This window comes from Anolis carolinensis, chromosome 4 (assembly GCF_035594765.1).
Source record: "Anolis carolinensis isolate JA03-04 chromosome 4, rAnoCar3.1.pri, whole genome shotgun sequence".
Taxonomy (NCBI): domain Eukaryota; kingdom Metazoa; phylum Chordata; class Lepidosauria; order Squamata; family Dactyloidae; genus Anolis; species Anolis carolinensis.
Window position 1 is genome coordinate 210,289,143 of NC_085844.1, and position 27,394 is coordinate 210,316,536.

The window sequence follows — 27,394 nt, forward strand, 5'->3', positions numbered from 1 at the left end:
CTACAGACTGCTGTGGCATGTTTGTTTCAGTTGAGAGCCCATCTCTAGCAATGGCTTAGGCATGGTTGACTGTGGGGAGCTGTAGCTCTCTATCTCTTCTGCTGGCCCTCATTCTTGCTATATGAGCTGGCCATGACACTAGCCTCACTGCCCTACAGTACCAATTTGCACCCCTCCAAGACAGAAATAGTATGTCCATTATTATCTATGCTTGGTAACCCCTTCATTGGGCCAGTGCATAACATATCTGTCATGATAGTTTCAAAGCAGTTCACTCCAAAGCTTTTGGGAAACCCTGGGGTGACTCATGGTGTTTTTGATATGCGGACAGCTGGATTCAGCTGGATCTGGGCTGATTAGTGTCCACATGTCAAAGACTTACCACTGTTTCACCACTCAGAAATGGCTTCCTGGCAGAGACTTACTGGTAATGTTGCTTCTAGTCATCACATCTCTGGGCACCCTGTTGTGACCTCACCAGAAGCAATGTCACCAGCAAGGCTCTTTTGGGGAGTTGCTGTGACTAACAAAGCAGAGGTGGCAGACAGGACATCAGAGCAGATGCGCAGTTGGCCTGGCCAGTTGTGTGGACTACAAAACAGCTCCAGGAAATTTCCTTGTCAGTTTATGTGGACTCCCCATTGTGTATCTGAGGCAGCTGTGAAGCAGAATACACATGGTATATAAATTGATTTCTCCAGTTTTAAAGGAATTTTATTAATTGTCCATCATTGTCTGAGGCCATTTCCAAAGCTCATGTTTTGCTACCTTGGGAGTCAGATATAATCTAGAAAATAATCTACTTTCATTTCAACTTGCCTGTGCTATACGTTCAACTCTTGATAATTTTTGTGTGTTTCTTCTTTGCTTAAAATATAGCAGGAGGCGAATTAGGAGGACTTTCTCTGCATTAGTGACTGGTTATGGCATGGAATTCACTGACAAGTTTATTTGGTGCCAGTCTAGCTTTTCTCTCTTCCCACATAAGAATATATAATTCTGGATGGGCTCTGAGACCAACAGACACTAAAGTGCCTTTACTATGATATAATTAGTGACCGAAATATTAACAGAATGAAGACTGAAAACTGTTTCTTTCACTGTCAGCAACATGTGACGAAATCAGTAGTTAATGCATAGTTGGGAATCTGTATATAGATTTTTTTTTAGTTTGATTGTACTGTCCTTGATGTTGCTATTTACCCCTATCATGACATTCAACTTTCTTGCCCTGTCCATGCACTCAAGGCATGTTGGTGCCAAAAGCATAACAGAACCTATGCACCCTATGTTATAATAGGCTCTGTGAGCCCTTATACAAAAAGTACCTACAATGCATGGAGGTTGGGTATAATAAACATGCAACTAGCATAGCTCCCAGTGAGACAATATGGCCAGAATTACCCATAAAGCATGTCATTTCCCCCCCTCAAATTGGCTGCTCTTTGTCTTGCTTGGTTGCCGCACAACAACCCACATGCAGGTTATTCTACTTCACCAAACATCATTCAGAAATACACTCATTGGTTTTTCTAGTAGCTTTGATTTGTATCCATTCTTGTTTCCTGACATGTATTTTCTGAACTATATCAATAAGGGTGCTTCTTCAATCCACATATACATATTTTATTTGGTAGAGAATGAAGAATTAGCATGAATTTAATTAGCATTGAGGTCCAGCTGCTAGGCAGAGATATTATATTCTGCTTATTCCAATCTCATTTCCTTAGTGGTCAAGTATGAATCTTCAGTAGATATTGCAGAGATTAAGAGAAGCAATTAATACAATTATATAAACAGGTAGATCAGCCAAGAGGATATAAATGCACTCTGAGCTTGTATTAGGCTTCTTGCCTCTGCAATAAACTCAATACATACTCAGGTTCCTGCATGAAGGGAAAGAGCTGGCTGCCAAGAGGTTGGTCTGTCTTTCCAAGATCCAGCTTTACTGCCAGGCTAATAAGTGAGTAACTGTCTATAGTCCCAGATTTTTTGTATATTTGTGACTGCATATGTCCAGCTTTTACCAAATTGTGCTCTAAATTTCATATCAGGCTTATTATGAATTTTTCTCAGGGAACATAATGTGTTTGGGTAGGTGAGTGTTTCAGACAGAGGAGATCTGGACATTATTAGTGCTTTGTGATGTAACCGAATTTGATTTGCCAATCTTAGTAAGATGCCTCTTTTCTTAAACATTGGTGTTACTAGATCGCAAGTTCCAGATCTTGAACATTTCTTTGATCTAGAATACCTCTTTTTGCAGCATGTTATATTGAGAGCGTTAGCTAACACTACAAAAGATAAAATCAAGATCAAAACAAAAGAGGCTAGGACAAGAGAAAATTCAGTAGAAATGCATACAAAGTTCTATGATTCTAAGTCCTATATTTAGGTGCAAAACCTCAAAGATAGATTTAGAGAATTGGAGAGCCTTCATTTGGGAGCAGTACGTGAGAAAAGGATCCAGGCATCAGGAGCAGAAGTATGAAGCATGAGAGCAATGGGGTTGTTTAAAAAAATTATGGTGTTATGTTCTGAGTGCAACATTTGAAGAAAGACATTGATCAACTGGCACACATTCAGAGGAAGTCAGACAGAATGGTGAGAGATCTTGATATTAAATTCTATATAGTCTTCATACAGCAGATAGTTGGATCAAATGACCTCCAAGGTTATTTCTAACTCCACAATTCTTTGACTACATGAAAGTGTAGGTTTCTTTGTACAGTATAAAGAAAAGCTTGCACATCTTTTGTTGCTTCTTTGTTTAAAAAAAAAAGAAAGAAAGCCTTCTATCTCGATAGCTTGAATTTTGAGGATCAGGTGCAGTTTTTCAGCACTGCTGATGTGCAGACTCATGGAAACAGAAAGAGAAAGAAAGAGTACTGACTTAGAGATTCTTTGTATTATGAGAAGTTAAACAGAGAAGCATCCCAAAAGAAAAACACACGTAGCTTACCCATAGAGATTTTCACCTTCAGTGATGTATGTGTTCGGAAGGTTACCTGAAGGAAGTTAAACATCCTGACATCCTGTCTTTATGATTAACGCCAAAGCAGAGCCAGCCCTAGGTATTTTTCAAGTGTAGGCGAACAGAATTTTGGCACCCCCCCCCCAAACCAATCACTGAAAAATAAAAGCGTTGGATAAGCGAAAATATTGGATAATAAGGAGGGATTAAGGAAAAGCCTATTAAATATCAAATTACATTAAGATTTTACAAATTAAGCACCAAAACATCATGTTTTACAACAAATCAACAGAAAAAGCAGTCTCAACTGCACCCCCGTATGTTTTGCGCCAGAAGCGACTGCTTAATTCACCTCATTGTTGGACCGGCTCTGTGCCAAAGGTCCTATTTTTGGATTGACCAGCAAAAGCCACTAGCCAGAGAGGGGGGGAAGGATACTAGAAGGAGGACTTTCTTAATGGTGGCCCCACATCTATGGGACATCTTTGTCACCAATGGAGATTGGTATACCTTCATTGCTTCTGTTTTGTAAAAAATCTATAAAATACACAGTTACTGTATTTCTTCAATTTTAATACACTATCAATTGTAAGATGCACACTAATTTCAGTACCACCAACAGAAAACAACTTTATGCATATCTAAAACTCCCAGGATTCTAAAATGCACCCCATTTTTAGAATATATAGGAAAAAGTGCATCAAGTCAGTTTACATTTGATGATTTAATATTATTCGCTGCTTGCATCTCTCTGTGTGTTTAAACTGTAATTGTACTTTAATGTTTTATAAGTTCAATGTCCTTGTGAGTGGGGTGTGACCTAGACGATGGTCTAAAAACCTTTGAATAGAAAAGTAGGGATGGCAAACATTGGCATTTTGAATGATCAGTATTTGGGGGATGGAGACAGGAAAGCCATGTCATGAATGTACAAATCACTATATAGGGAGCAATATCTCTACCCATAATCACAATAACTAATTCATATTTGCTTTGTCTTTATATCTAGCATGAATCCTGCCCTTTTAATCTCTCTTCCCTTCTTCTTGGCCCTCACTTTGGGGCAGAGCATGTCCTTTTGCATCCCTGTTGACTATGTCATCCATGTGGAGAAGAGGGAGTGTGCCTACTGTCTGGCTATCAACACGACCATCTGTGAAGGATTCTGCATGACCTGGGTACATAATTGCAATATGCTTCTTAGTTATTTCCAACAACATTTACTTTGTCTCCTGTTGTGAACTGATTCTTTTTCTTTAATAAGCATAATGGGGAGGAGGGGAATCAAAAATATGACACCATGGGAAAATTTTTGTAATCACACAATGTTTATAAGAATCACAATCATTACCCATACATGACAAAATAAGAACCATACCTGTTGCCTATGTAGAGCAATAACTATGGTTCTTATTTTATCAAGCAGCACCTAAAGATGTAGTCCCAGATGTAACCAAAGTACAGCCAGCTCCTTCTGTCTGGCTCCCAAAGAAAGCAAGGTCAAATTCAAAAGAGATCACAGGGGATCCAGAGGGAGAAGAGAGGGAAACTAAATCCACGAGAAATCATTATATGAGTCACTCTAGAACAGCTTTGAAAAAGAAATTAAGGAGTCATTGTGCACATCAGAAAGAAGTAAATGCCATTAACAGGGAGTTACAACAGAAAGTAAAGAGGAAAGAAGTACGGTAAGAAGTAACCCAGGAGCTGTAAAGTGATGTGTTATGAGACAGTTATAGAGTAAATAGATGAATTAAGTACTATAAAGAACCAGAAACTAAACGTCAGTTAAATCCAGTGTAGGGAATACAAAAGATGTGGCATCAAGTCTGTGATTTGGCAACAACTTTTTAGAAATTTGAAATTGGTCCTGGAAGATCATTTATTGTAAGACTTTCACACCCAGTTCACAATGGTCTTTCCCTTTAAATTCCAAAAATCCATTTTTGTCACAACATAATACTGTAGTTCTCAGTATTTTCTTCTTGTTATTTCACATCTCATTTACTCCATATTTATTTATTTGTGCTAGATCAACCATTTCTCACATTTATGCCTTATTAATTCTGTAACTTGCTTTGTTTTTTTCTGAGCCACAGTTCAATCCCATCTCACCTCCTTTATGTGCCAGTTCAGCAGTGACTGTTTTTAGACCAGTAACAACAACCTACATATTCATTCTCCTATGTGATGAAACTCTTACCTGCATTAGCTGCTTCACAACTGTACCAAAAAAATCCCACATAATCCAATGCAGTGATAAAATTGATTAGCTGGATTGAAAGTGACTCCAGCTCTCATTAATTTCATGAAAGAAGGATGTGGACTCTTGGAATACATTGTAAACAGATGAATTAAGTACTATAAAGAACCAGAAACTAAACGCCAGTTAAATCCAGTGTAGGGAATACAAAAGATGTGGCATCAATGTCTGTGATTTGGCAACAACTTTTTAGAGATTTGAAATTGGTCCTGGAAGATCATTTATTGTAAGACTTTCACACCCAGTTCACAATGGTGTTTCCCTTTAAATTCCAAAAATCCATTTTTGTTGATCACAATGTATTCCAAGAGTAAAGTATGTCTTGTACATAGCTAGGCCCCAAATGGTATTTGCAGGAAATGTCCTCTTGAAATTCTAGAAAGTTTCTGTCAGTCATTGCAGACAATTCTGATACAAAAACAAGCACGGTACTGACCTCTTTCGTGCAGGCCCCCTTTAGCAATGGAAGTGTATTTTATGCTTTAAGGTGAATGTTCCTGAACTCACATCTTGCTCCTTAGTTTCCTCAAAAATGCATTTTTGCCAGGATTCATTGACCAATTCCCCCTCATTGCTGATTTTAGGTCTTCCACTGCTGCATGCCTAGCAAAGCATCCACTGGCTTTGGTGTTGGCTAGCTGTGGCATCAGAACAGGGAGCCCAGCCATATGTGATCAGCAATGGGTCAGGGTGCTCCTAGAGAGACGACACTGTGCAACTACTGCATCTTTCCCTCCTTAAAAAGTAAAACAATATAGAAATACTAGTGGAAAAGTGTGGGAGTGTTACCAGTGGAAGATTATCTATGTCCCTTATTCCCCTACCCCATGAGAGAGCCAGTGCTATTGCATGATAAAAATCCTCTTGTGACAAAAAAATAATAATCCTGGTGATAAATGGCCTTTCTTGCATCAGATCTACAATAATTAAAATGTGAGCCATGTTAGGAGATGTGTAATTGAGAAATTGCTTTCTGTGCATTAAAGGAATGATTTAGATTCAAACAAACTTAGGTTTAAAGAACCAGAATGGTATAGTGGTTTCAGGACTGGACTAGGAGAGCAGGGTCCAAAGCCCCTCTAAACCCACTGCGACACTTAGCTTCAGAGGAAATCAATGACAATCAATCAATGACAATCCTCCTCCCAATATATCTTGTCAAGGAAACTAGAGACAGGACTGCCAAGCTGTACTTGGCAGCAACAGGTTTAAATGAAAGCTATGAGAGCTGGAATGTATTTTGCATTCTCTTACAGGATAGCAATGGTAAGAAGCTGCTGCCCAGAAGTGCTCTGTCCCAGGACGTGTGTACCTACAAGGACATGGTGTACAGGACCGTGATGATCCCTGGCTGTCAGCACCATGCTGTTTCTTACTATACCTATCCTGTGGCATTGAGCTGCAAGTGTGGGAAATGCAATACTGACTATACTGACTGCATCCAGGAGGCAGGCCACACTGAGTACTGCACTGTCTCCCAGCAGTTATATAACCCATGAAGCCCTGGAAAGTCCTCTCCTCTGTCTTACACTCTGTGACACAATGAAAATTATTGTCAGCCAAGAATAATAAAAATTTGAATATTGTTCTGTCGAATTTTCAAAAATGAAACAAAATTGGCTTTTTTTTTTCTTTTTGGGGGGAATACATCTGCAAATATTGCAAATTCCCATATTGTTGTCCTTTATGCCATTGCTTGGTTATAAACACCTGCACTACCACATCAGACAGAAATGCTGACGGCCGCCAAGACAGCTGAGATACCATGATTACATTGTGACCATTGGTAACCAATAGAATGTTTCCACTAAATGCAACATACCAGTTAAATCTCATGTTATGTAATACATTGGGTCAAAATGTCACAATACACTTAGTTTTCTTTGATACAAAGAAGGATGAAGTATATTCTAATAAAAAGCTAACATTTGCTTAAAGCATATTACTTGCGTTCATTTGTAAGTTGTGTTTATACTAGATTAAACTGCATTGAGCTGAGGGGAAAAAGGGGAAAAACTTTCTTCCTCAGAAAACATTGCTACGAGTCAAATTGGAAAGAGTTCTTCATGGCTTTTGAGTTCTAGCCCATTTTGCTTTCATTTAGGTTGTGTACTTTTGCCAACAGAATCTACTTTGCTAGCAAGTTTTCAAAACCTTAACATGGACTAATGGGGTGGAGAAAATCACAGTTGTAATCACGTTATGCCATTTCCCAGAATTCTTCCGAACAGTATGTTTGCAGATTGGATGGCGTACTGTAAAGTGACATACAGAGGTGAAAGTGTCCCTATTTTGGGCCTTGTGGAGGTTGGAATTCTTGACCAAAGCCTATAACCACTGCAGCCACATCCTCTCCATTATTTCATGGTTGCTGAAGAATGACATGTCTATGTTCCAGTAGCCAGATATAGAGTGATTACAATTACTTGGTGGGGTATTTCAGAAATCTGTCTTTATTTGAATTAATCAAACAAGTTACAAATGTATTTTGCAGGATGTGAATGTGGATAGAGATAGCCAGCATGGTGTAGTGGTCTGACAGTTGGACTAGGATGCTGGAGACCAGCATTCAAATCCCCCCTCAACATGAGAACTACCATATTGGACATGTCACACTCTCAGAGAAAGTTTGCAAACTTTCTCCGAATAAATCTTGTCAGGGATGCCTCCTGTGTGTGTCACCATACTTCGGAGTCACTTTGACGGCATGTGGTAATAAGGATAAAAGGGAAAAGATACTGAAATAACCTCACCTACATCCAATCTAGTCCTAGTCCTGCCAAAGAATATTTCACGAAGGAACAATAAAGACAAAACACTCAGATAATTATATTGGTCTGAGCCTTTTTATTATGCCAGGGTAAGGGCAGAAATATGATAATCCTTGAACTGTTTACATAAACGTGAGTGTTCCGAAATCAGCTTAGAATTCTTCACAAAAGACCACATTGACACTCTCCCTTGAAGATGGTCTCTTAGATGAGCCCAATAACAGAGAAATTCTGTAGTTCATTATGAACAATAAGAGCAGTAATAAAGTTACCTAAACACATAGATGTAACAGCTAACAAAGGAAAACTGTGTAGCAGTGTGGCCGAACAGTATCTATAATGAGATAAACCCTTCAATACTCAGGAGAACTATAATGTTCTGAAGAGCATTTTTGAGAACCTTGGCACTCATTTGCATATACAAAACTTTGGGGTAGCTACCTAGTTGTCTTTTCATACAACACATGTGTTGTTCTCAAGTTACTTTGCAGTCACCACAGGAACCAATTTTTAAAATATATCAGTATAAAGTCATAAAAATGGATGTATAAAAAGTTACAAACATTGTTCCCTAATTTACCTTTGGTAAATGAAACAGCAGAGAAAATTTTATTAAATAATATTACTAGTTATGTGATATAGCTGAGAAGTCTGCATGCAGGATGGATTGACAGCATTTATATAACCCCAAACATAATTGCTCAGTTTGTTTATCATTAAGTTCAAAAGATTTGGCCCACAATAACTGGGTAGCATTTCTCTTCTTCCATTTATACATTTAAAAAAGATTAATTCTCCTCATCCTCATGGCTAGGCTAAATAAAAGAAGCCACCAATGTTTCCTTCTCAGAGACTTCAGTCTCTCAGCTCCAAAACTACTTACACTTACAGATGTCCACCCTACCACCACAATTCTGGTTTTAAAATCCCAATGTTACTGCTAGGAAACAACCTAGCATAGGCACATTGCCTGAAAAATCTGGCAATACTTAAGGAGGTCTGCATGATTCACCTTTGTGTCCAAATTTCCCCAAGGGAAAAAAAAACCTGAGCTGCCATAGTTTTCTCCTGGTTATTCTTGTGGACCTATGCATTGAAATTCAATGAATGAGAGTAGTTTAGGGAGAAAGTCTTCTGTATTGATATAGATCTATAAGAAACTCTCCAAGGCCAATGAAGTAAATAACTTGGGCTATACCGAAGAGAGGTGCAATGACCAGCGCTCTGCAACCAGCCCCCTTCAGAAAGGCGGAGGGACCCTCCTTCATCCATATCTTCCTGTAAGATTGAGACAAAGAGATAAAGAACAATTTTGAATTACAAAACTCTGCAACAAATTTACTACAAATAATTCCAACATTACTGTGTCCATATTTCAAATATTTTTCTAGATATCTCAAATGCATGCCCTGGCCAAGAGAATAAACAAACAATTCCCTCCTGCAGCTGTAATTCATTTATCTCATCCAATAAAAACGAATCTTTCAGAAATTGCAGCAATTTTAATAGGTTTACAGCCATTTAAGATTTTAATTACATCATGTAAACGCTGATGAAAATTGTTTGTATATGACAACACTTTAGCTCATGACTGTTTGGCAACTATTTTATATGCTATTTGCCTTGACTATGATATGTTAAATTGTTAAGTAATACAATATAATTATGTTGAATGCTCAAGTAATACACAGTGCTAAGATTTTTATGCTTTACCTTGCACAATCAATAATTCCATTATAGCTTTCCTCATTTCTTCCCTTGCCCATTGATTGGAGACGAGTCTTTATTACTGCAAAACACAAGTATTAATTGATAATTAAGACTAATGCAAGAAACTTTTAGAACATACCGTATATACTCAAGTATAAGCCAACCCAAATATAAGCTGAGGCACCTAATTTTACCACAAAAACTGGGAAAACTTATTGACTTGAGTATAAGACGAGGGTGGGAAATGCAGCAGCTATGGGTCAAATTCAAAAATAAAAATAGATATTAATAAAATTGCATTATTTGAGGCATCAGTAGGTTAAATGTTTTTGAATATTTATATCAAACTGTAATTTAAGATAATAATAAGATAAGACTGCCTAACTCTGAATACCTATATATTCAAGTATAAGCCAGCCTGAATAGAAGCCGGCCAGGACCCTCACTCGAATGTAAGCTGAGGGGAGCTTTTTCAGCCCTAAAAAAGGGCTGAAAAACTAGGCTTATATTTGAGTATATACAATATGTCTGCAACACATTGGACTTCTTTTTTAACTACTGAACTGTTTTGTTATGCTACAACCTTTTCTGCAGAAAAGCCCACAAAGATAACAGTAGATGCCAAAAAGGTTATACTTCCCTATTATTTAATGTTACTACTGTACAGAAAAGGGCAAACTACTGTGAACTGTGGATAGATTTAAAACATCTCTTACCATCACAAGGATTAACAGAAACAGCTGCCACTGAGCCAGCCATGCAACCAGCAAGAAAAGAACAGATGAAAGGCGCCCTTTCCTCCATGGAATCCTGTTCTGCTTTGTTCAGATGGGCAAACAGAGGGAAATAGATGATAGAGAATGGGACATCCCTAGAAGACAGGAGTAATTCCATTTTTTAAAAGCTGCATGAAAAATTGTCTCTAGAAATGAGAAAGTCAATGAAGATGCACCACCCTTACCTCAGCAAGGTGGCTCCAAGGCCCTTGTAGAGTCCTTTAATACCCTGAGTGTGCAGAAGCTCAGCTGCAATCTGGGTGGCAGATATCCTTCTTGGAAACACTGCAGGTCCTACATTGTACGCTCTCGTCTGAACAGGGCTGACAGCGACAAGCTTGCATCCGGGAACTGAACAAGGAACCCTGCTCACAAGCTGCTGAGATGCTGAAATAAAATTAGAGAATGTGTCAAGGTCACAGAACTTCTGAAAATTCTGGTTTGGCTCTCCTTCATCCTGCAGCACAGACAAGTCCTAGATGCATTTTAAAGCAGAGTATCTGAAGGTATGATGTCTGGAAATCCATTTATCTCAAGCATACAGATTTCTCTAAAATATAAAATCTCTCTGGACATTCTAAGATTACTCTCTTATGAACCAAGAGAGTAAAACACACCTGTTTACTGTTGTCTATGCACTAGGTCATATGTATCAAACTCAAGGCCTGTGGGTCAAATCAGGAATGCCATGTCATTTTATATGACCCTCCAGAGGTTGGACTACAACTCCTATGTTAGACATTGTCATTAGACATAATTAGAGCTGATACAGTGACATCTGGAAGGCTGCAGTCTTTTCTGTTTAGTCAGGATAGTGGGGTTTGGATTTAGATACAAGGCTTGTGGATATGTTGTCTGACTTTAACACATTCTTTAACTTTTCCCTAATTTCTGAGCCACAAGTGCTGTTTGGTTGTAATTCTCATTATCCCCAGGCCAGAAGGTGAATAGTCAAAAGTGATTGGAGCTGTCATTTAATAATATCTGGGTACTCAAACTGGGACCCAAAATTAAAGAGCACCAACTATTATGTAAAAAAAATTATAATTGACCCTCTGTATCCATGAATTCAATGGCCCACTGAAGGCAATCATAAGGCTGATGTGGCCCTTGATGAAAATGAGTTTGACAACCCTGTACTAAGTGGAGGCAAGAACTAAAGAGGTCTGTGAAACAGGCTTGCCTGTGATTTGGAAGCATGGGCAATCAGAATTCTAAAAAATAGGGAGAACTAAGTAGGTGTCCTCTTTTTAGTGGGGGAAGAGTTGGCAAAGTGGACCAACAGTAGCAAGTGGGCTCTACTACCCCCAATTCCTATTACTGTAAGTGGTTGTGCTTCACGTTATTTTCTGTCACCACAACCTGTAACAAAATAGCTAGAGATGACGGTGGGAGAATATACTACCAACATCCATAGCCACTATCTGATGCAGACAATATCAGAAACCAATTTCTCATTTTTTTTGTCTTAAGCAGACTTTCCTCATAGAGGATATATAACAAATTTGCTAACTAGCCAACTAAATTAAGCATTGTGTATTCTGGGCCAGGACACAATTAACCCATCACTAAATTGTCCTAAACCTAAGCCAAAATGAACATTTTTCTTCAGTTCATGAAATGCACTATATTATGCATGAGTATGATGTATAAAAACTCAAGACCTATTTTCAGTGAGGAGTGTGGAAAAATGCAGAAAGTATAGTTACCTAGTCTCCCAGCATCTTGTAACTGGATTTTCAGCATTTCCATAGGAGTAGTGACAATGACCTGGCAAAAACCAGCACCACAACCTGCCATCATCTCCTTCGATAAGGACAGTGATACACTGTTAAAAAGACAGAAGATATGTTTCACATATTACATTAATATGAATGTTATAACCATATTTTCAGAAATATCCAAAGCAAGTAAATAGATCTTAAGGTTTTCAGCTTACAAACTATTCATATTATAACCCGCCCCCCCCCCCCCCCCAAATCACATATATTACATTAACTGAAAAACTAAAATACTCCAACAGAATAAAGAAGGGTTGTATAGAGAAAATCTGTAAGTTATATCAAGACCGGCTTTTAAGAAATGAATGAAACAAAACTGAATGAATTATGGGCATAAAAGGCAAAAGACTCCTAACCGATATCTCAATTTAATCTAAGTGTTACAGTGCGTGTGAGTACAGAAATGGTAGTATGATTTTGCCCCTCCCTATTCTGTATGTCTTTTTTCTCCTGTTTCCCATTCCAATGAATTTGATAGATTTGTGACTGATGCAGATATCTAAAGGCAAAGATGACATTCTCTCAAACTGTCCCAATTTAGCAGGGAAACTCCTGATTAATCCTCTGTTGTCCCCCCTTTCCAATTATTTTTGAAATGCCCCAGTTTCTTTCTCTTTCTCCACTTTTCCCCTTTATCTTTGGATCAGGGTATGCAAGCTGAGTTCATAGCTCAGGAGTTTCTTGCCACTAATTCCTGCAGTACAAGATGACTGCCATTTTACAAAGAGGTTTTAATGCAAGTGGGTGTGAATACATACTGCAGTATTGAATTTCTGCAACTATCTGAAATGAACTTTGATAGTAGTGAAGGTTTGTACTGTTTGTTGTATGCTGAGGATTTTATTTTTCATTTGTAGCTTTATCTACAAATGGTGTGCAAGAATAAATCAAATACACAAAATATTAAAATAAGGCTTTAAACAAGTATGAAGTCTGAACTTTTAACTTACATAAGGTATAAATGAGACAGTTCTAGCATCTCAAGTAACATACCCTTCCTTGGCAAGAAGGTGCCTAAAATAGTCATTAGCAGCCAGTTTGATAGCCTTCTCGGGTGTTACAAGGGTCAGATTTACTGCTGCACCTAGAAAAAAAAACAGACTTACACTTAACAGAAATGAAAATGTCTTTGTTTTAAAATATGGAACATAATTAACACTTCAGTAACAAACTAGGTGTTGATCAGCTATAAGGACTGATAGAAAGAAGGATACTACTGATACACTTCCAATGAGAGGGAAACCTCAGTGTTACTTTAGAAATATACTGATTATGTTCACATAGGCCCCTTCTACAATGCCCTATAATTCAGATTATGAAATCAGATAATCCATGTTATCTGCTTTGAACTAGATTAATTCTACAGTGTAGGTGCAACCTTAGTTATAAACAGGAAAGGGATGGCAGCCAGGCAGTGTACCTGAACATCAATGTTGCAGTCATGAGATGGGATCCAAAAAATGTCAGCAAAACCAAAACAAAGGTTCAATATATCTAATTCTAATATTTCTTTTTTAAATTGCTGAGCTATGAACAGGACACTTCTAGGGATATTTGATGAGAAATAAGTGGGGGAAATAGACTGGTTTGCTAACCAGGAAATAGATTTAGGACTATTTTCTGGAATCCCTGTTCCTGACTTTTCGAAATGTAAGGTGTTACAGTCAAAATGAATGCAATCACAGTCATATTATTGAGTTACTTATAGCCAAATAAGAAGCATTACATAAAAAGACTTACCTCTATACATGCCAAAATAGCCTTCTGAACGTAACGTTTTGATTAGACAGTCAAACCTGAAGATGGCACAATTGACATACTATTAATTTCTGGACACATCTATTAGTTTATTATTTACCTAGCTAATCAACAATATTACATTCACATTACAGTATATATTTGTTCAAATATTACATCATTAAAGCAACTGAAACATAGCATATGTTTGCACATTATCCTGAATTTTATCACTGCCAGATATCAAAAGTCTCATTTTTAATAAATCTGTTATTTGCTTGCCTTCCTACCATCCATGCTGAATATTTTTAATTATAGCTATAATGTCTTATGATTTTACAAAAGCATTTCATTATGATGGAATACTGAATCTCTATTTCCCAAACTTCTACAGCTCTTTATAACTATTTACAGAAGGTAAAAAAGCCATTCAAACATGTCACTACATGTAGCCAACTGAGTGTCGAAGAGCCACACAATTATAAAATCTGAACTAGATCTGTGTGGAAAAAAAATACACAAAATTATAAAGGGGCTTTAGGAAATAATTTCTGCCACATGCTTTTTATCAGTTTGGACTTTTTAAACTTCCAAACCCACTTACATGCTTTTGTAAACTTGGTGTCCACTTCTCTGATTCTGTAGCCTGGTTTTAACCAGATCAATTGGAAAGATACAAGTAACTCCAATGATCCCTGCAGCTCCTCCATTGATGAGTTTAGCTGGCAAGCTAAAAAAAAGAGCAAAATTTATTTAATAGTATCAAACCAAGAAAAATTCTTTCCATACCTCACAACCTCTGAGGATGCCTGCCATAGATGTGGGCGAAACGTCAGGAGAGAATACTTCTGGAACATGGCCGCACAGCCCGAAAGACATACAACAACCCTGTGATCCCGGCCATGAAAGCCTTCGACAACACTTTCAAAGGTATTCTGTATCAAAGAGAGCTTCGACTTTGTCACATGACAAATTCCCATTCCCTTGAGAACTGATCACTGTCTCCTTGCTCCTTTCAGCATCGCTGACATTCAGGCATCACATCCAGAGCTAAGAATTATAGATTTTATTCATTAAGACATTGTAAAACCTTCCTTCACATTCATGGATAGCCGGTCAATTCACAAGTATAATTAGATATGTGAAATGATACTTGTTTAACATATATACCTCACAAAATGCCCTTCTAATTGTTGTTAATTAAAATTAGTGGCACAACTCACTGCACCATATGCACAATGCTTACCTAACATTTACAGCTTCATTTTTGTGGTATCTCTTGTTTGGTTTCCTTCACTGAATCTATATGGAATCAAGCTATTAACTTACTATGATCTCTCAACCCATAAATATGCAAAACATGGTTTGACTAAAGAAGAAATGTGATTTTAAATCTCAATAAGAGCAGGCTTTTGTACTTTGTTATTGCTCTCTGCTTCCATTTCAAGGCTGAAATAAGAACTAACATCCTTATTCTTAATTTATTTTTCTTTGCTTCTGCAAATACACTTTCTTTCCTACTTTGAATCCTTTCTCAGAATCTGTTATTCCTTTCTTCCCCAAAAAAACAGTTTTGGCCCATCAAAGAGCCACAGATTAAAATACTGAAAGCTACTTGTTATTTTTTCCCCAGCCTTCAAATTCGTAATTAGTTCAACATTAATTTTCTTCCTTCACTTTTTACTCTTTTGGTTTTTCTAAAATAATTATGACAACATAAGCTGAAATGTTAAAGAAAACCTACAGACTTTAATGTTGTTTAAATTGTTCTCCAAATGTAATGTATGAATCTCACTCTTGGAATTGATGCTCCCTATAGACTAAATCTGGTGTTATTCCACTAGTAAGGACTTTCCAGAATCAATGGTACTTACACAAATGGTGATGATCAAAACCCATTCATTCGGGTTGTTGTGTGTTTTCCGGGCTCTATGGCCGTGTTCCAGAAGCATTCTCTCCAGAGAATGCTTCTGGATCATGACCATACAGCCCGGAAAACATACAAATCCCTGTAATTCCGGCCATGAAAGCCTTCGACAACCCATTCATTTCATTGCATCTAATCTTATTGCTATTCGTATGAGCTCTAACCCCTATACTTCAATAATTTTGCACTTGACACATACCTAATTTGTTTATCAGCCATCTTCTTTGGGATCACAAGGAGAAAAGTGCTCCAAACTCTTTTTGGTCAGAAAATATAGCAAGCTGCCAATGGTGGGAATTTGGTTCTTTGACGAGACAGTTCTGTCTAATCTCTGTGGAGTGAAACTATGCTTTAATATTCATCAACTCTTCTATAAATAACCCACAACTCTCTCATTGGCTGTTTGAATATACAAGAATTCCAAACAGTTGACAGCTTCTCAAATTCAGTATGACAAATCAGAATACCCTCTTAGCACTACTGTTACACTAAGTGTCATCATCTGTTAATAATAACTAAATGATTAATTTATGCCAAAAGTAAAAAAAATCAACTGAAATTGATTACTTTTGATAATGGATCAGAATGCTCAATAAACTGTGAAATTATACAGAAGATGGCACATATTTGTGAGACACCAAGAAGGACAACACTGCATGCTCGATGGTGGATTCAGAATTTGACTTCTGTTGCTCATGGAAGATGGTTCTGCCCAATTTGGGGAATACTGTTTATTTTCACAATATTCAACTGTCTTTTCAGGAGGCTGAAGATGCACAGAGCAGGAAATTATTTCTGCCTGCCCAGCTCTACAAGTCTAAACTCTTATCCAACTTTATATTTTCCATCAGCACACAGATTGCAGACAGACTTACTAGGGCCATTTGCTATACCCACTCAGGTGAAATGGAAGACATCTTGAATAAACACATTTAGGATTGCATTTTATGGCTTCAGTGTTTCCCTTTTCCATTGTAACAAATATGGAAAAAATGGCAGCACCAACTGGTTGCATTACTTGCCAATGGAGATAAATTAATGCCTTCTTGTAGGTCTATTACATCCCAAGATTTCTTTTTTCTAGTCACATTTTCTGTACTCAAAATAGTGGAAAATTATTGGAGATATGGACTACGGGTCTGAATTAGCCTGAATTAATGAATATGTCAGACTGATGCCAAAATCACAGGACTACCAAGCTAATCATTGGGAATTCCCTGTGCCACGATGAGGCATGCGCTCGTGTCGCCACGTAAAGCAGCACACCATCAAGAAATGTAGCTCACTCCTGGGGATAGAGTTTCCACTGCTTGCATCAGAGAAGGGTGCTCTGCACAAAGGATGAGATATTATTAGCTTAACATTTGATGAGACATGAAGAGAGACAAGTATAAAGCACACAGGGAAATTTTAGTGGCAATATTACAAAATATCTAATAACAAAAAAAATCCCCTTTAATCTATCTGTACAGTTGTGTCTCCAGAAGGTGGGTATAATCACCATGAGTTCTTGTGCCAAAGGGAAATGACAAATTGTACGTGTGCATCTTCAAGTCGCTTGTTGACATATAATGACCAGATGAATTTAATAGGGTTTCCTTAGGCAAGGAATACTAAGGATTGGTTTGCCAGTTCCTCCCTGATGAAATATAGTATACAGAACCTGATATTTGCTGACAATCTCCCATCCAAGTACAAGGCATGGCTGATATGGCTTATATTACAATAGCAGATAGGATCTTTAAAGTGGAAAATCCTTATGGCATTGTTTAGAGTTCATTAATCTTAAACTTGAAAGTTTGCTGATATTAAAATTACACTTTTGTTAATTAAATAAATAGAATTCAAATCTGAATCTGTGAAATCCTGAAATGCATGCTTGCTTTGTCTGAATGCTGGTGGGCTTGATCACATGAGTCCCTCTCAAAGAACAAGCAGTCTTAAGATGCATCTACATATTAGAATTAATGCACTTTCATACCACTATAACTGCCATGACTTAATATTGTGGAACCCTGGGCTTTGTAGGTTAGTGAGGCACCAGCACTCTTTGGCAGAGAAAAGCCAAAGACCTTATAAAACTTCAACTCCCATGATTCCATAGCATTGAGCCATGGCAGTTCAAGAGGACAGGATAAGAATTCAAAATGTCCATTAACAGAGAGTTTGGCCAAAAATTAACAAAATAAATTTCAAAAAGGAGAAATGCAAAATACTACACTTCGGCAGAAAAAATGAAATGCAAAGATACAGGATGGGAGATGCCTTGCTCAACAACAGTCCATCTAAAAAAGATCTTGGAGTCTTTGTGGACAACAAGTTGAACACAAACCAACAGTGTGATTCAGCAACTAAAAAAGGCAATGGGATTTTGGGCTGCATCAAAAGGACTATAGGGTCTAGATTGACTCTATTCTGCTTTGGTTAGACGTCACCTGGAATACTGTGTCTAATTCTGGGCACCACTGTTCAAAAGAGATATTGACAAGCTGGAAGGTGTCCAGAGGAGGGCAACTAAAATGATCACAAGTCTGAAGACTATACCCTATGAGGAGCATCCTAAAGAGCTGGGTATGTTTAGCCTGCAGAAGAGAAGGTTGTGAGGAGACAGGATAGTCATGTATAAATACGTGAAAGGATGTCATGAGGGAGAGGGAGCTGGCTTGTTTTCTGCTGTCCTGGAAACTAGGACTTGGAGCAGTGAGTTCAAATTACAGGAAAGGAGATTCCAATTGAACATTAGGAAGAACTTCCTGACTGTAAGAGCTATTCAGCAGTGGAAGTGTTTGCCTCGGAGTGTGGTGGAAGCTCCTTCCTTGGAAGCTTTTAAACAGAGGCTAGATGGCCATTTGTCAAGGGGATTTTGATTGTGCTTTTCCTGCCTGGCAGACGGTTGGACTAGATGGCCCATGTGGTCTTTTCCAACTCTATTATTCTAAGTGCTGTTTCATTGCATTAATTCTACAATGTACATGCACACTTAGTTCTGAGTTGCCAACAACTCCACTCCACAGAAAAAAGGCAATAAAGCCATTAAACATTTAAAATATACACAAAATTTCATTTCTCAAGCAGAAAGAGGGCATAGTTGCACCAAGGGTTAGGGCCGTTGTTATCTTCTAGCAGCAGCCCTTTTTTCTGCAACATTTTATTACTTGGCTTCCTGCTCGGGCTGTAACTGAGAAGGCTGTGGGTAGGGCTGTAGGCAGTAGGGTGGTGCCAGGAGGCAATGAAAATAATGGTATCTTGTTCCAGCTTTCCTCTCTGCTATCTTCAGTATTCCCTTCTACTGGGCTGCAACTGGAGACTCCTGCAAAACCCTGCCTGGCAAGTCCTTATACACTCTGAAGGCCACACTAAAGCCAACACTTCTCTGGCAGATCTCCTGATCTTTAAGAGCAGCATTTCTGGAGATAGTTCTAGATATAAGAGAACTCCCTCCTGGAGAATCTTTATGGCAGGAAAGTTTGCCCAAATTATAATTACAAATCCCTTTTTGGGAGGGGGGAGTATTTAATACCCAGTGAATTCAGTGCTGCATTTTTAAAGCTTCCCTTCCTATTTATATTTTCCTGGAAGTATATCTCAGTCATCTTAATGGAGATTACTTCTGGACCAGGATGGTATCGTGGTCTGAGTGTTGGACTATGACTCAGAGACCAAAGCATGAATCCCTGTTTAGCCAATGCAATAGGCTGAGTGACTTTGGGAACATCACACTCTCTCAGCCTCAGAGGAAGCCAAAGACAAATCCTACCCAAATGCATTTTGCTAAGAAAACCCCAGGATAGAGTTTACCTGGGGGTTGCCAGGAGATGCAAATGACTTGAAGACTCACAACAAAGGTACAGGCATGTAGCGGGGGGGGGGGGGGGGGGGGGGCTTGAGAGGCCTTCAGCCCCCCCCAAAATTCTCAGGGTGGTCCGCGAGAAGGCCTTACATTTATTATTTAAACTGTTATGTTTATTCATATCATGATCTGATCACCATGTTCAATATATCCCATATGCATGGGGTATTGGGATAACAATACAAAAGGTTTGCTAGGGTAGATCCTCTCTCACTCAGACTCAGCCCCCCCTCCCCCCCCGAACCAAAATCCCAGCCTCCTCTGAATCATAATCCTGGCTACGGGCCTGCAAAGGTATATAATTTTTGAACAGATATGGAATGGGCGGCAAAGCAGCTGGGTTGTGAGCAATGGCTCTACCTTTATTATTTTACTCATCACTGTTGCTCTTTATTATCAGTACTGCTGTTCTGTACACCACTAGGATCTTGATTGGTAGCGTATGTATGCCTTCTAGTCACTTGTCAAGTTACATTATGTAACAAAATTTGAAAGGTTTTCTGTTCCTGGTTTGAAAGTGTTATTTCCTGTTTAATTGTGCAATACTTACGCTACTCCAGAAACTTTGTTTTTGTGGCTGCTACAAACCACGTAGAATTGGTTGAGACTCTAGGAGATATTCATTGAAAAATTGTAGCAAAATGTGTTGTTGAAGGCTGGCTTTCATGGCCAGAATCGCTGGGTTGCTGTGAGTTTTCCAGGCTGTGTGGCCATGTTCCAGAAGCATTCTCTTCTGACATTTCACCCACATCTATGGAAGGCATCCTCAGAGGTTGTGAGGTATATTGGAAACTAGGTCAGTGAGATTTATATATCTGGGGAAGGTCCAGGGTGGGAGAAAGAACTCTTGTCTGTTGGAGGCAAGTGTGAATCTTGCAATTAATCACATTAATTGGCACTGAAAAACCTTGCAGCTTCAAAGCCTGGGGGAATCCTTTTTTGGGAGGTCTTAGCTGGCCCTGTTTGTTTCATGTCTGGAATTCCCCTGTTTTCAGAGTGTTGTTCTTCCTGGAATCCAGATTACACAGAGAAGCCATTGAAACCCACAAGCATGTGGACAATTTCAACAGAAAGGAGGAAACCATGAAAATTAACAAAATATGGCTACTAGTATTAAAAACAATTCTAAAATCAGGACAGTAAATAAAGAACAACACTAAAAAAACAGGGGAGAGAATGCTTCTGGAACATGGCTATACTGCCTGGAAAACTCACAGCAACACAGTGGATATGATTTTCACTACAGAACAGCTTCAGCCTCTGTATGTGGCATTCATTGACCTTACAAAGGCATTTGACACAGTGAAGGGCAGTGCTCTCTAGACCAGTGGTTCTCAACCTGTGGGCCGTGTCCCAGCAGTGGGCTGCGAGAACAAAAATCCAGTCTGCAAACCTCCTTCCTCTTTATTAATTTTATTAATTTTATTTCTACTCCTTTCCACAGAGCTGACCATTACATTGGATAGACCACATCAGCTCTAGATTATTAAATATGGTTTTCTGAAGGCAAGCAGATGGCGACTACTGGATGGCATATGTTTTTTATTAGAATCTAGAGCTGATGTGATCTATCCAATGCAATTTTCTGAATCAGCCCTCCAACTAACCAAACCGAATCTAAAGTTGACCAAAAACTGATCTGTTACCTTTTGGTACTAATGTTGGAGAGTGATCCCTGGTCAAAGTGGTCTCTAGTCAAGGTGGTCCATGGTCGAGTGGTCCCTGGTTAAAGTTGTCCCTGGTCAAGTGGTTCCTGGACAAAAAAGGCTGGGAATCACTGCTCTAGACCATCCTCCGAAATGATTAGATGTCCTGACAAATTTGTGAACATCCTGCAGCTCCTCCATGATGACATGATGGCAGCAGTCTTGGACAGCAATGGCTCCCAAAGTGACCCATTTAAAGTGGAATCAGGTGTCAAACAGGGATGTGTTATTGCAGTTTAATAAGCTTTCCCCATGTTTTTATGATAGAAGGAATTAAGAAGTGGCACTTATAACCCAGGAACAAAAACCGTGTTACTAATAACCCTTTTAATAGTAAAAGGTAAAGGTTTCCCCTGACGTTAAGTCCAGTTGTGTCCGACTCTGCGGGTTGGTGCTCATCTCCATTTCTAAGCCGAAGAGCTGGCGTTGTTGGTCGACACCTCCAAGGTCATGTGGCCAGCATGACTGCACGGAATGCAATTACCTTCCCACTGGAGCGGTACCTATTGATCTACTCACATTTGCATGTTTTCGAACTGCTAGGTTGGCAGAAGCTGGAGCTAACAGCGCGTGCTCACTCAGTTCCCCGGATTTGAACCTGGGACCTTTCGGTCTGCAAGTTCAGCAGCTCAGCGCTTTAACACACTGAGCCACCAGAGGCCCTTTTAATATAATGGTATAAATGAAACAGAAAGGGAACAGAGACTTGAGGTGCATCTATGTCTTAGGATTAATGCAGTTTGACACCACTTCATTCACCCTGTCTCAGTGCTATGGAATCTTGGGAGCTATAACACAAGCCAACAAGTATTTTTCATTAGATATAATTTTAGGTCATTCTTACAGTTTTTTTTTTTTACCGAATTCAGGTCTGTGTTTATTTTTTCTCTCTATCACATGGAGTTTTTGCGATTATGCTATTTGAATAATTAATGCAGTTATAAACTGATATCAATTAGATTCTATTGATATCAGTGCATAAATGCATTAATTATTCAATTAGCCTCATTGCCAAAACTACATGTGAGAAAGAAAAAAAAAAACACTGATCTGAATTCAGTGCAAAAAATCTCTACTAGAATGACCTAAAATTATATCTGATGAAAAATACTTGTTGGCTTGTGTTACACGGATGTGGCGTGAAATGTGCAGACTTTACAGTAGTCCGCTATAATGTACCATTCCTCATGTGTTAAAAAGTTGACTTGATGGGGAAAAAATAAAGACATTTAAAATCAGCATAAATATTTGATTTAAACTGTGCTACTCTCATTTCTGATGATTACAAATTTTTTTGATTTTGTTGGCTTGTGTAATTTTACAAGGTATTGAACCTTCTGCCAAAAAGTGTGGCTGCCTCGCCAAACGACAACTGCCAGGATTCCACAGCATTGAGCCCTGGCAGTTGGAGTGGTGCACTGTCAAAGTGCTTCAATTCCACAAGTGCAGATGCACCCTGGGAGAGACGGAACGGCGGCAGCGCCCTCCTTGGGGGCAACTGGCGGCCACCGGTTTTAGATTTCAAATTCCTGTCGACGCAGAGCAGCCCCCCGTTGCTTTTCCATTGACTCACCCGCCGAGCCTCAGCTGAGCCAGGCTTCCATTGACGCACAGCAGCTGCAAGGACGCCTTCAGCCCGGGGATCCCCGCTCCAGACCGCTTTGACCCAAGACGCGTTCCGATTGGTCCGGCCACTAGGGCCCTCAGCCAATGGTAGGAAGGAAATCTCTGGGCGTGCCCCACACTCGCGCTCCCTCCTTCCTATATTCCAGGCCTGGGAAAACTTGGGCTTTGGACTTCAGCGCCCGCCCTGCCCAACAGCCTCAGGCCCCTTCCTTTTCCCCCTCAGCAGCTTAAGCGACCTGGAGGGAAGGCTCAAGTTGGCCCAGGCCTGGACTAAAGCGTGCTAATAGGCAGAATGGAAGAGAAAGAGTGCCCTGACTTGGACATTATCCTCCAGCGCTCCTGTTTTTAATGGGCTCCAGATAAGACATAGCAACTTCAGAGTTGCCCCATCTACACTGGCGTATAATTTTTATTTATTTATTTATTTATTGGACTTGTATACCGCTACTCCCAATTTGGCTCAGAGCGGTTCACAAAATAGATAAAACAATACAGCATTAAATAACAATAAGAACGGACATAGCCCCAAGTTTTCACCCTTTGAAGGCTTGTTGGAAGAGAAAGTTTTTACAGGCTTTCCGAAAGGCAAGTAGGTCTTGGGTAGTTCGAATTTCAACTGGCAAGGCATTCCATAGATAAGGGGCTACAATTGAGAAGGCTCTCTGCCTAGTGGAAGACAAATGATAGGTTCGGGTGTTAGGGACTTCAAGCAAATTTTGGTCTTTAGACCGAACTAATCTCTGGGGTTGGTAAGGGGATAAGCAGGCCCTTAGGTATGCCGGCCCCAGACCATGTAAGGCCTTGAAAGTTAGTACCAACACCTTGAAAGTAATCCGGTACTCAATCGGGAGCCAGTGCAACTGTTGAAGGATTGGGGTGATATGCCACCTCGCCGGCACCCCGGCGAGAAGATGAGCCGCCGCATTCTGCACCAGCTTCAGTTTCCGGATCACTGACAAAGGGAGGCCAATGTAGAGGGCATTACAGTAGTCAAGTAATTCAGTTTCTGAATCCAGATTGTCTCCTTTGAACTGGATTATATGGCAGTCTAGATCAAGCCAGGGAGATCCTGGAATTATCTGCCTGAAGAATAAGGATAGACTGAGGAAGGGCACATTCTTTTTTTAGGACTTTAAAATATATATACAGAAGTGTATGTTTATAGAAAAAGGTGTTGTTAATGTGGCAAGCAGTAATAATAATAGAGTTGTATGTATTCTGGGCTATATGGCCATGTTCCAGAAGTATTCTCTCCTGACGTTTCACCCACATCTATGGCAGGCATCCTCAGAGGTTGTGAGGCATGGAGCAACTAATAATAAATAAATAAATAAATAAAACAGCCACAGCATGCAAGGAAGCCGTATAAAAGATACAATATCCAGGCCGTTAGCCAGGATTTTGATTTTGGGGGGGGGGGGGGGGCTGAGTCTGAATGAGAGGGGGTCTACCCTAGCAAAACTTTTGTATCGTTATCTCAATACACCCATGCATATGGGATATATTGAGCATGGTGATCAGAACATGATATGAATAAACAGAACAGTTTAAATAATACCAGTAAGGCTTTCTCGCGGACCACCCTGAGAATTTCAGAGGGAGGGGGGCTGAAGCCCCTCAAGCCCCTCCCCTGGCTACATCCCTGTAAACAAAACCAACTTGGTGCAGTGGATAAAATGTATCCCATCAAGCAAATGCCTGGTTGAAGGGAGTTGTTTTGCCATACAACCAAACCAGGTAAGAGTCTCAAACAGAGGGGGCATCTACACAGTAGAATTAATGCAGTTTGACATTGTTTTAATTACCTTGGCTCAATGCTGAGGAATCACGGGAGTTGGAGTTGAACAGGGTCTTTACCCTTCTCTGCTCTACCCTTTACCACTGAGTTGCTGTTAGGAATTGTGGGAGTTGGGAGTCTAAAACACCCGGAGAGCCAAAGTTTGCCCATGCCTGGTGTAGATGCACCCTCAGTCTTGGAGGTAGCACTAAACACCTTCAGAAAAATAAAATCAATAAAAGCCAGCAAATTGGAATTGCAGATCAAAATGACGCAAACTTAAGAGCTTTTAGTGCATCTATAGAACTAATACAGTTTGACATCACTTTAACCACCATGGCTCAATGTTATGGAATCATGGGAGTTTGATCCATGTGAAAAAGATCTTGGAGTCTTCATGGACAACAAGCTGAACATGAGACAAGAGTGTGATGCAGCAGCCACCAAAGCTGACCGGTGCCTCCCCAAACTACAAATCCCAGTAATCCCTAAGCTCCTCAAGTCAGAGAAGTTGCTGGAAGTGCAGATTTGGCCTAGAGCAGTGGTTCTCAACCTGTGGGTCCCCAGATGTTTTGGCCATCAACTCTCAGAAATCCTAAAAGTTGGTAAACTGGCTGGGAATTCTGGGAGTTGTAGGCCAAAACACCTGGAGACCCACAGGTTGAGAACCATTGGCCTAGAACCACCCTGGAGCCATGTCAGATAGGCTGTGCTAACATATCTGTTTTGCCTTTCCAACCAGTCACTGGTTTTGAGAGAGACTGCTTGAAAACATTCTTCTGCCTGATGTATTCACTATTCAGACACATGTGAGAGATACTGACTTGTGCAGCTGCTGCAATGTACAAAATTAAGACTTGGGATGCTGTCAGACTGGTGTCGCTTAGATCTAGCAGTCAAGAGGCAGATCTTTTGCCCTTTCTTTTGGCAGTTTTACAAGGCCTTTAGCCTTCCCTGCCAAAGAGGACTGCTGCCCCATCAAACGACACATCCCAGGCTTCTGTAGTAATGGCAGTTACAGTTTGGGGGCTATGATGTTCAGTATTGCAGGGGACCGGGCTGCCTGCTGGTTCAATTTATGTGTGTGATTCAGGCTTCCCCTAATATAAATGACTTGGTCATAATAATATCTTCTCTGGTAACTTGCTGTTTTGACTACTGCAGTGTACTATAATTGGGCTATCCTTGAAGACAGCTACAACAACTGCTATATGCAGCAACTACATTGCTGGTAAAATCATGTGACAAGAACCATGCAACATTAGCTTGAAAGGACTTCAACTCACTGACAGTGCACTGCTGGTCAGTTCAAGATGCTGATGATGTTGTTCAAACTGTTAAATGGAGATGGATTTCAGTACTTGGATTCAAGCAGTACATTATGTAGGGATATGGGTTTTCTCTACTGCTCCATTCTAGCTATGGAATACCTTCTTGCTATTGCTGGCAGTGTCTATTAACATTACACTAAATTAATAGCCCAGATTATGCCTGTGGATTACGTGATTAACTGTGATTGTATGGTTTTTAATTGTCTCTGATTGTTTTAATTGTATTTTATTCTATTTTAAATGTCCATTTTAATTTTGTAATTTTAAGGCATCAAATAGCTGCCTATTTGTAAAGCCGCCTTGAGTCCCCTTTGGGGTAGAAAAAGCTAGGATAGAAATATCGTAAATAAATAAACTTGGTCTTTACTAAAAATTTTGTACTCCAGGGTTAATGACTTTGTTTTTAATATTATTTTCATATTTGAAAGTTTACCTTTGTTTTCAACTTTTTCCTCCATGTTCTTTTTCAGGGGCCCATCTTTTTGTCCCTATTTTTTTATTTATTTACAGTATTTGTATTCCGCCCTTCTCACCCCAAAGGGGACTCAGGGTAGATCACATTATATACATATAGGGCAAACATTCAATGCCCATATACACATAGAACCAAGACAGAGACAGAAGCAGAGGCAATTTAACCTTCTCCTGAGGGAATGTTCGATTCTGACCACAGGGGGGTGCAGCTGCTTCATCATCCACTGTGACGGCACTTCTTCATTCCAACGTCGTAAATTAGTTCAATTTGCCTCCCCACTTTATAAGTGGTACCTTATTTCCTACTTGATAAATGCAACTATCTTTCGGGTTGCTAGGTCAGCAACGAGCAGGGGCTATTTTTAATTTTTTTTAATTGATGGGTGCTCACCATCAATTTTAATTGATGGGTGCTCACGGGCTGGCCTCGAACTCATGACCTCATGGTCAGAGTGATTTATTGCAGCAGGCTGCTCACCAGCCTGTGCCACAGCCCGGCCCCTTTTTAGTTTACCCTACCTCATTTTGGTTCTTTGTTGATTTTTCATTGTTTCTTACAGCTTGATACTTTTACTAATATATGGTGCCTTCCTCTGTCAGTGATCCGGAAACTGAAGCTGGTGCAAAACGTGGCGGCTCGTCTTCTCGCCGGGGTGCCGGCGAGGTGGCGTATCACCCCAATTCTACAACA

The 27,394-nt window shown here is 39.6% G+C and overlaps 2 protein-coding genes across 5 annotated transcripts; one reads left to right on the forward strand and one right to left on the reverse strand.

Moving 5' to 3' along the window:
* The first annotated feature begins 542 nt into the window (after positions 1-542).
* tshb (thyroid stimulating hormone subunit beta) lies at positions 543-7,152 on the forward strand. Of its 3 annotated transcripts, none has more exons than XM_062978687.1 (3): positions 543-679; positions 3,984-4,152; positions 6,494-7,152. In XM_062978687.1, exons 2-3 carry the CDS (start codon positions 3,985-3,987, stop codon positions 6,734-6,736), a joined length of 411 nt encoding a protein of 136 aa, XP_062834757.1. In that variant the 5' UTR covers positions 543-679; position 3,984; the 3' UTR covers positions 6,737-7,152. The 3 variants fall into 3 exon arrangements, with proteins under 3 accessions (XP_062834757.1, XP_008108073.1, XP_003220553.1); XM_008109866.3 differs by lacking the exon at positions 543-679 and adding an exon at positions 693-1,963; XM_003220505.4 differs by lacking the exon at positions 543-679 and having other exon boundaries at positions 1,971-4,152.
* A 912-nt stretch (positions 7,153-8,064) lies between these two features.
* Positions 8,065-23,155, reverse strand: LOC100553181 (mitochondrial glutamate carrier 1). Of its 2 annotated transcripts, XM_062978688.1 has the most exons (11): positions 23,069-23,144; positions 21,436-21,542; positions 16,139-16,270; positions 14,617-14,742; positions 14,016-14,071; positions 13,269-13,359; positions 12,204-12,322; positions 10,680-10,881; positions 10,435-10,589; positions 9,722-9,797; positions 8,065-9,286 (listed from the first exon to the last, which is right to left on the reverse strand). In XM_062978688.1, exons 3-11 carry the CDS (start codon positions 16,156-16,158, stop codon positions 9,127-9,129), a joined length of 1,005 nt encoding a protein of 334 aa, XP_062834758.1. In that variant the 5' UTR covers positions 16,159-16,270; positions 21,436-21,542; positions 23,069-23,144; the 3' UTR covers positions 8,065-9,126. The 2 variants fall into 2 exon arrangements, with proteins under 2 accessions (XP_062834758.1, XP_003220554.2); XM_003220506.4 differs by lacking the exon at positions 21,436-21,542 and having other exon boundaries at positions 23,069-23,155.
* Positions 23,156-27,394: the final 4,239 nt, after the last annotated feature.

Excerpts from the sequence above, each read along its gene's own strand:
- tshb (XM_062978687.1), top strand. The coding sequence starts at position 3,985 with ATGAATCCTGCCCTTTTAATCTCTCTTCCCTTCTTCTTGGCCCTCACT. Across the intron at positions 4,153-6,493 it reads AAGGATTCTGCATGACCTGG|GATAGCAATGGTAAGAAGCT; the intron begins GTACATAATTGC and ends ATTCTCTTACAG.
- LOC100553181 (XM_003220506.4), bottom strand. The coding sequence starts at position 16,158 with ATGGCTGATAAACAAATTAG. Across the intron at positions 14,072-14,616 it reads CACCAAGTTTACAAAAGCAT|GTTTGACTGTCTAATCAAAA; the intron begins GTAAGTGGGTTT and ends TGCCATCTTCAG. Across the intron at positions 10,590-10,679 it reads CTTGGAGCCACCTTGCTGAG|GGATGTCCCATTCTCTATCA; the intron begins GTAAGGGTGGTG and ends CCTGTCTTCTAG.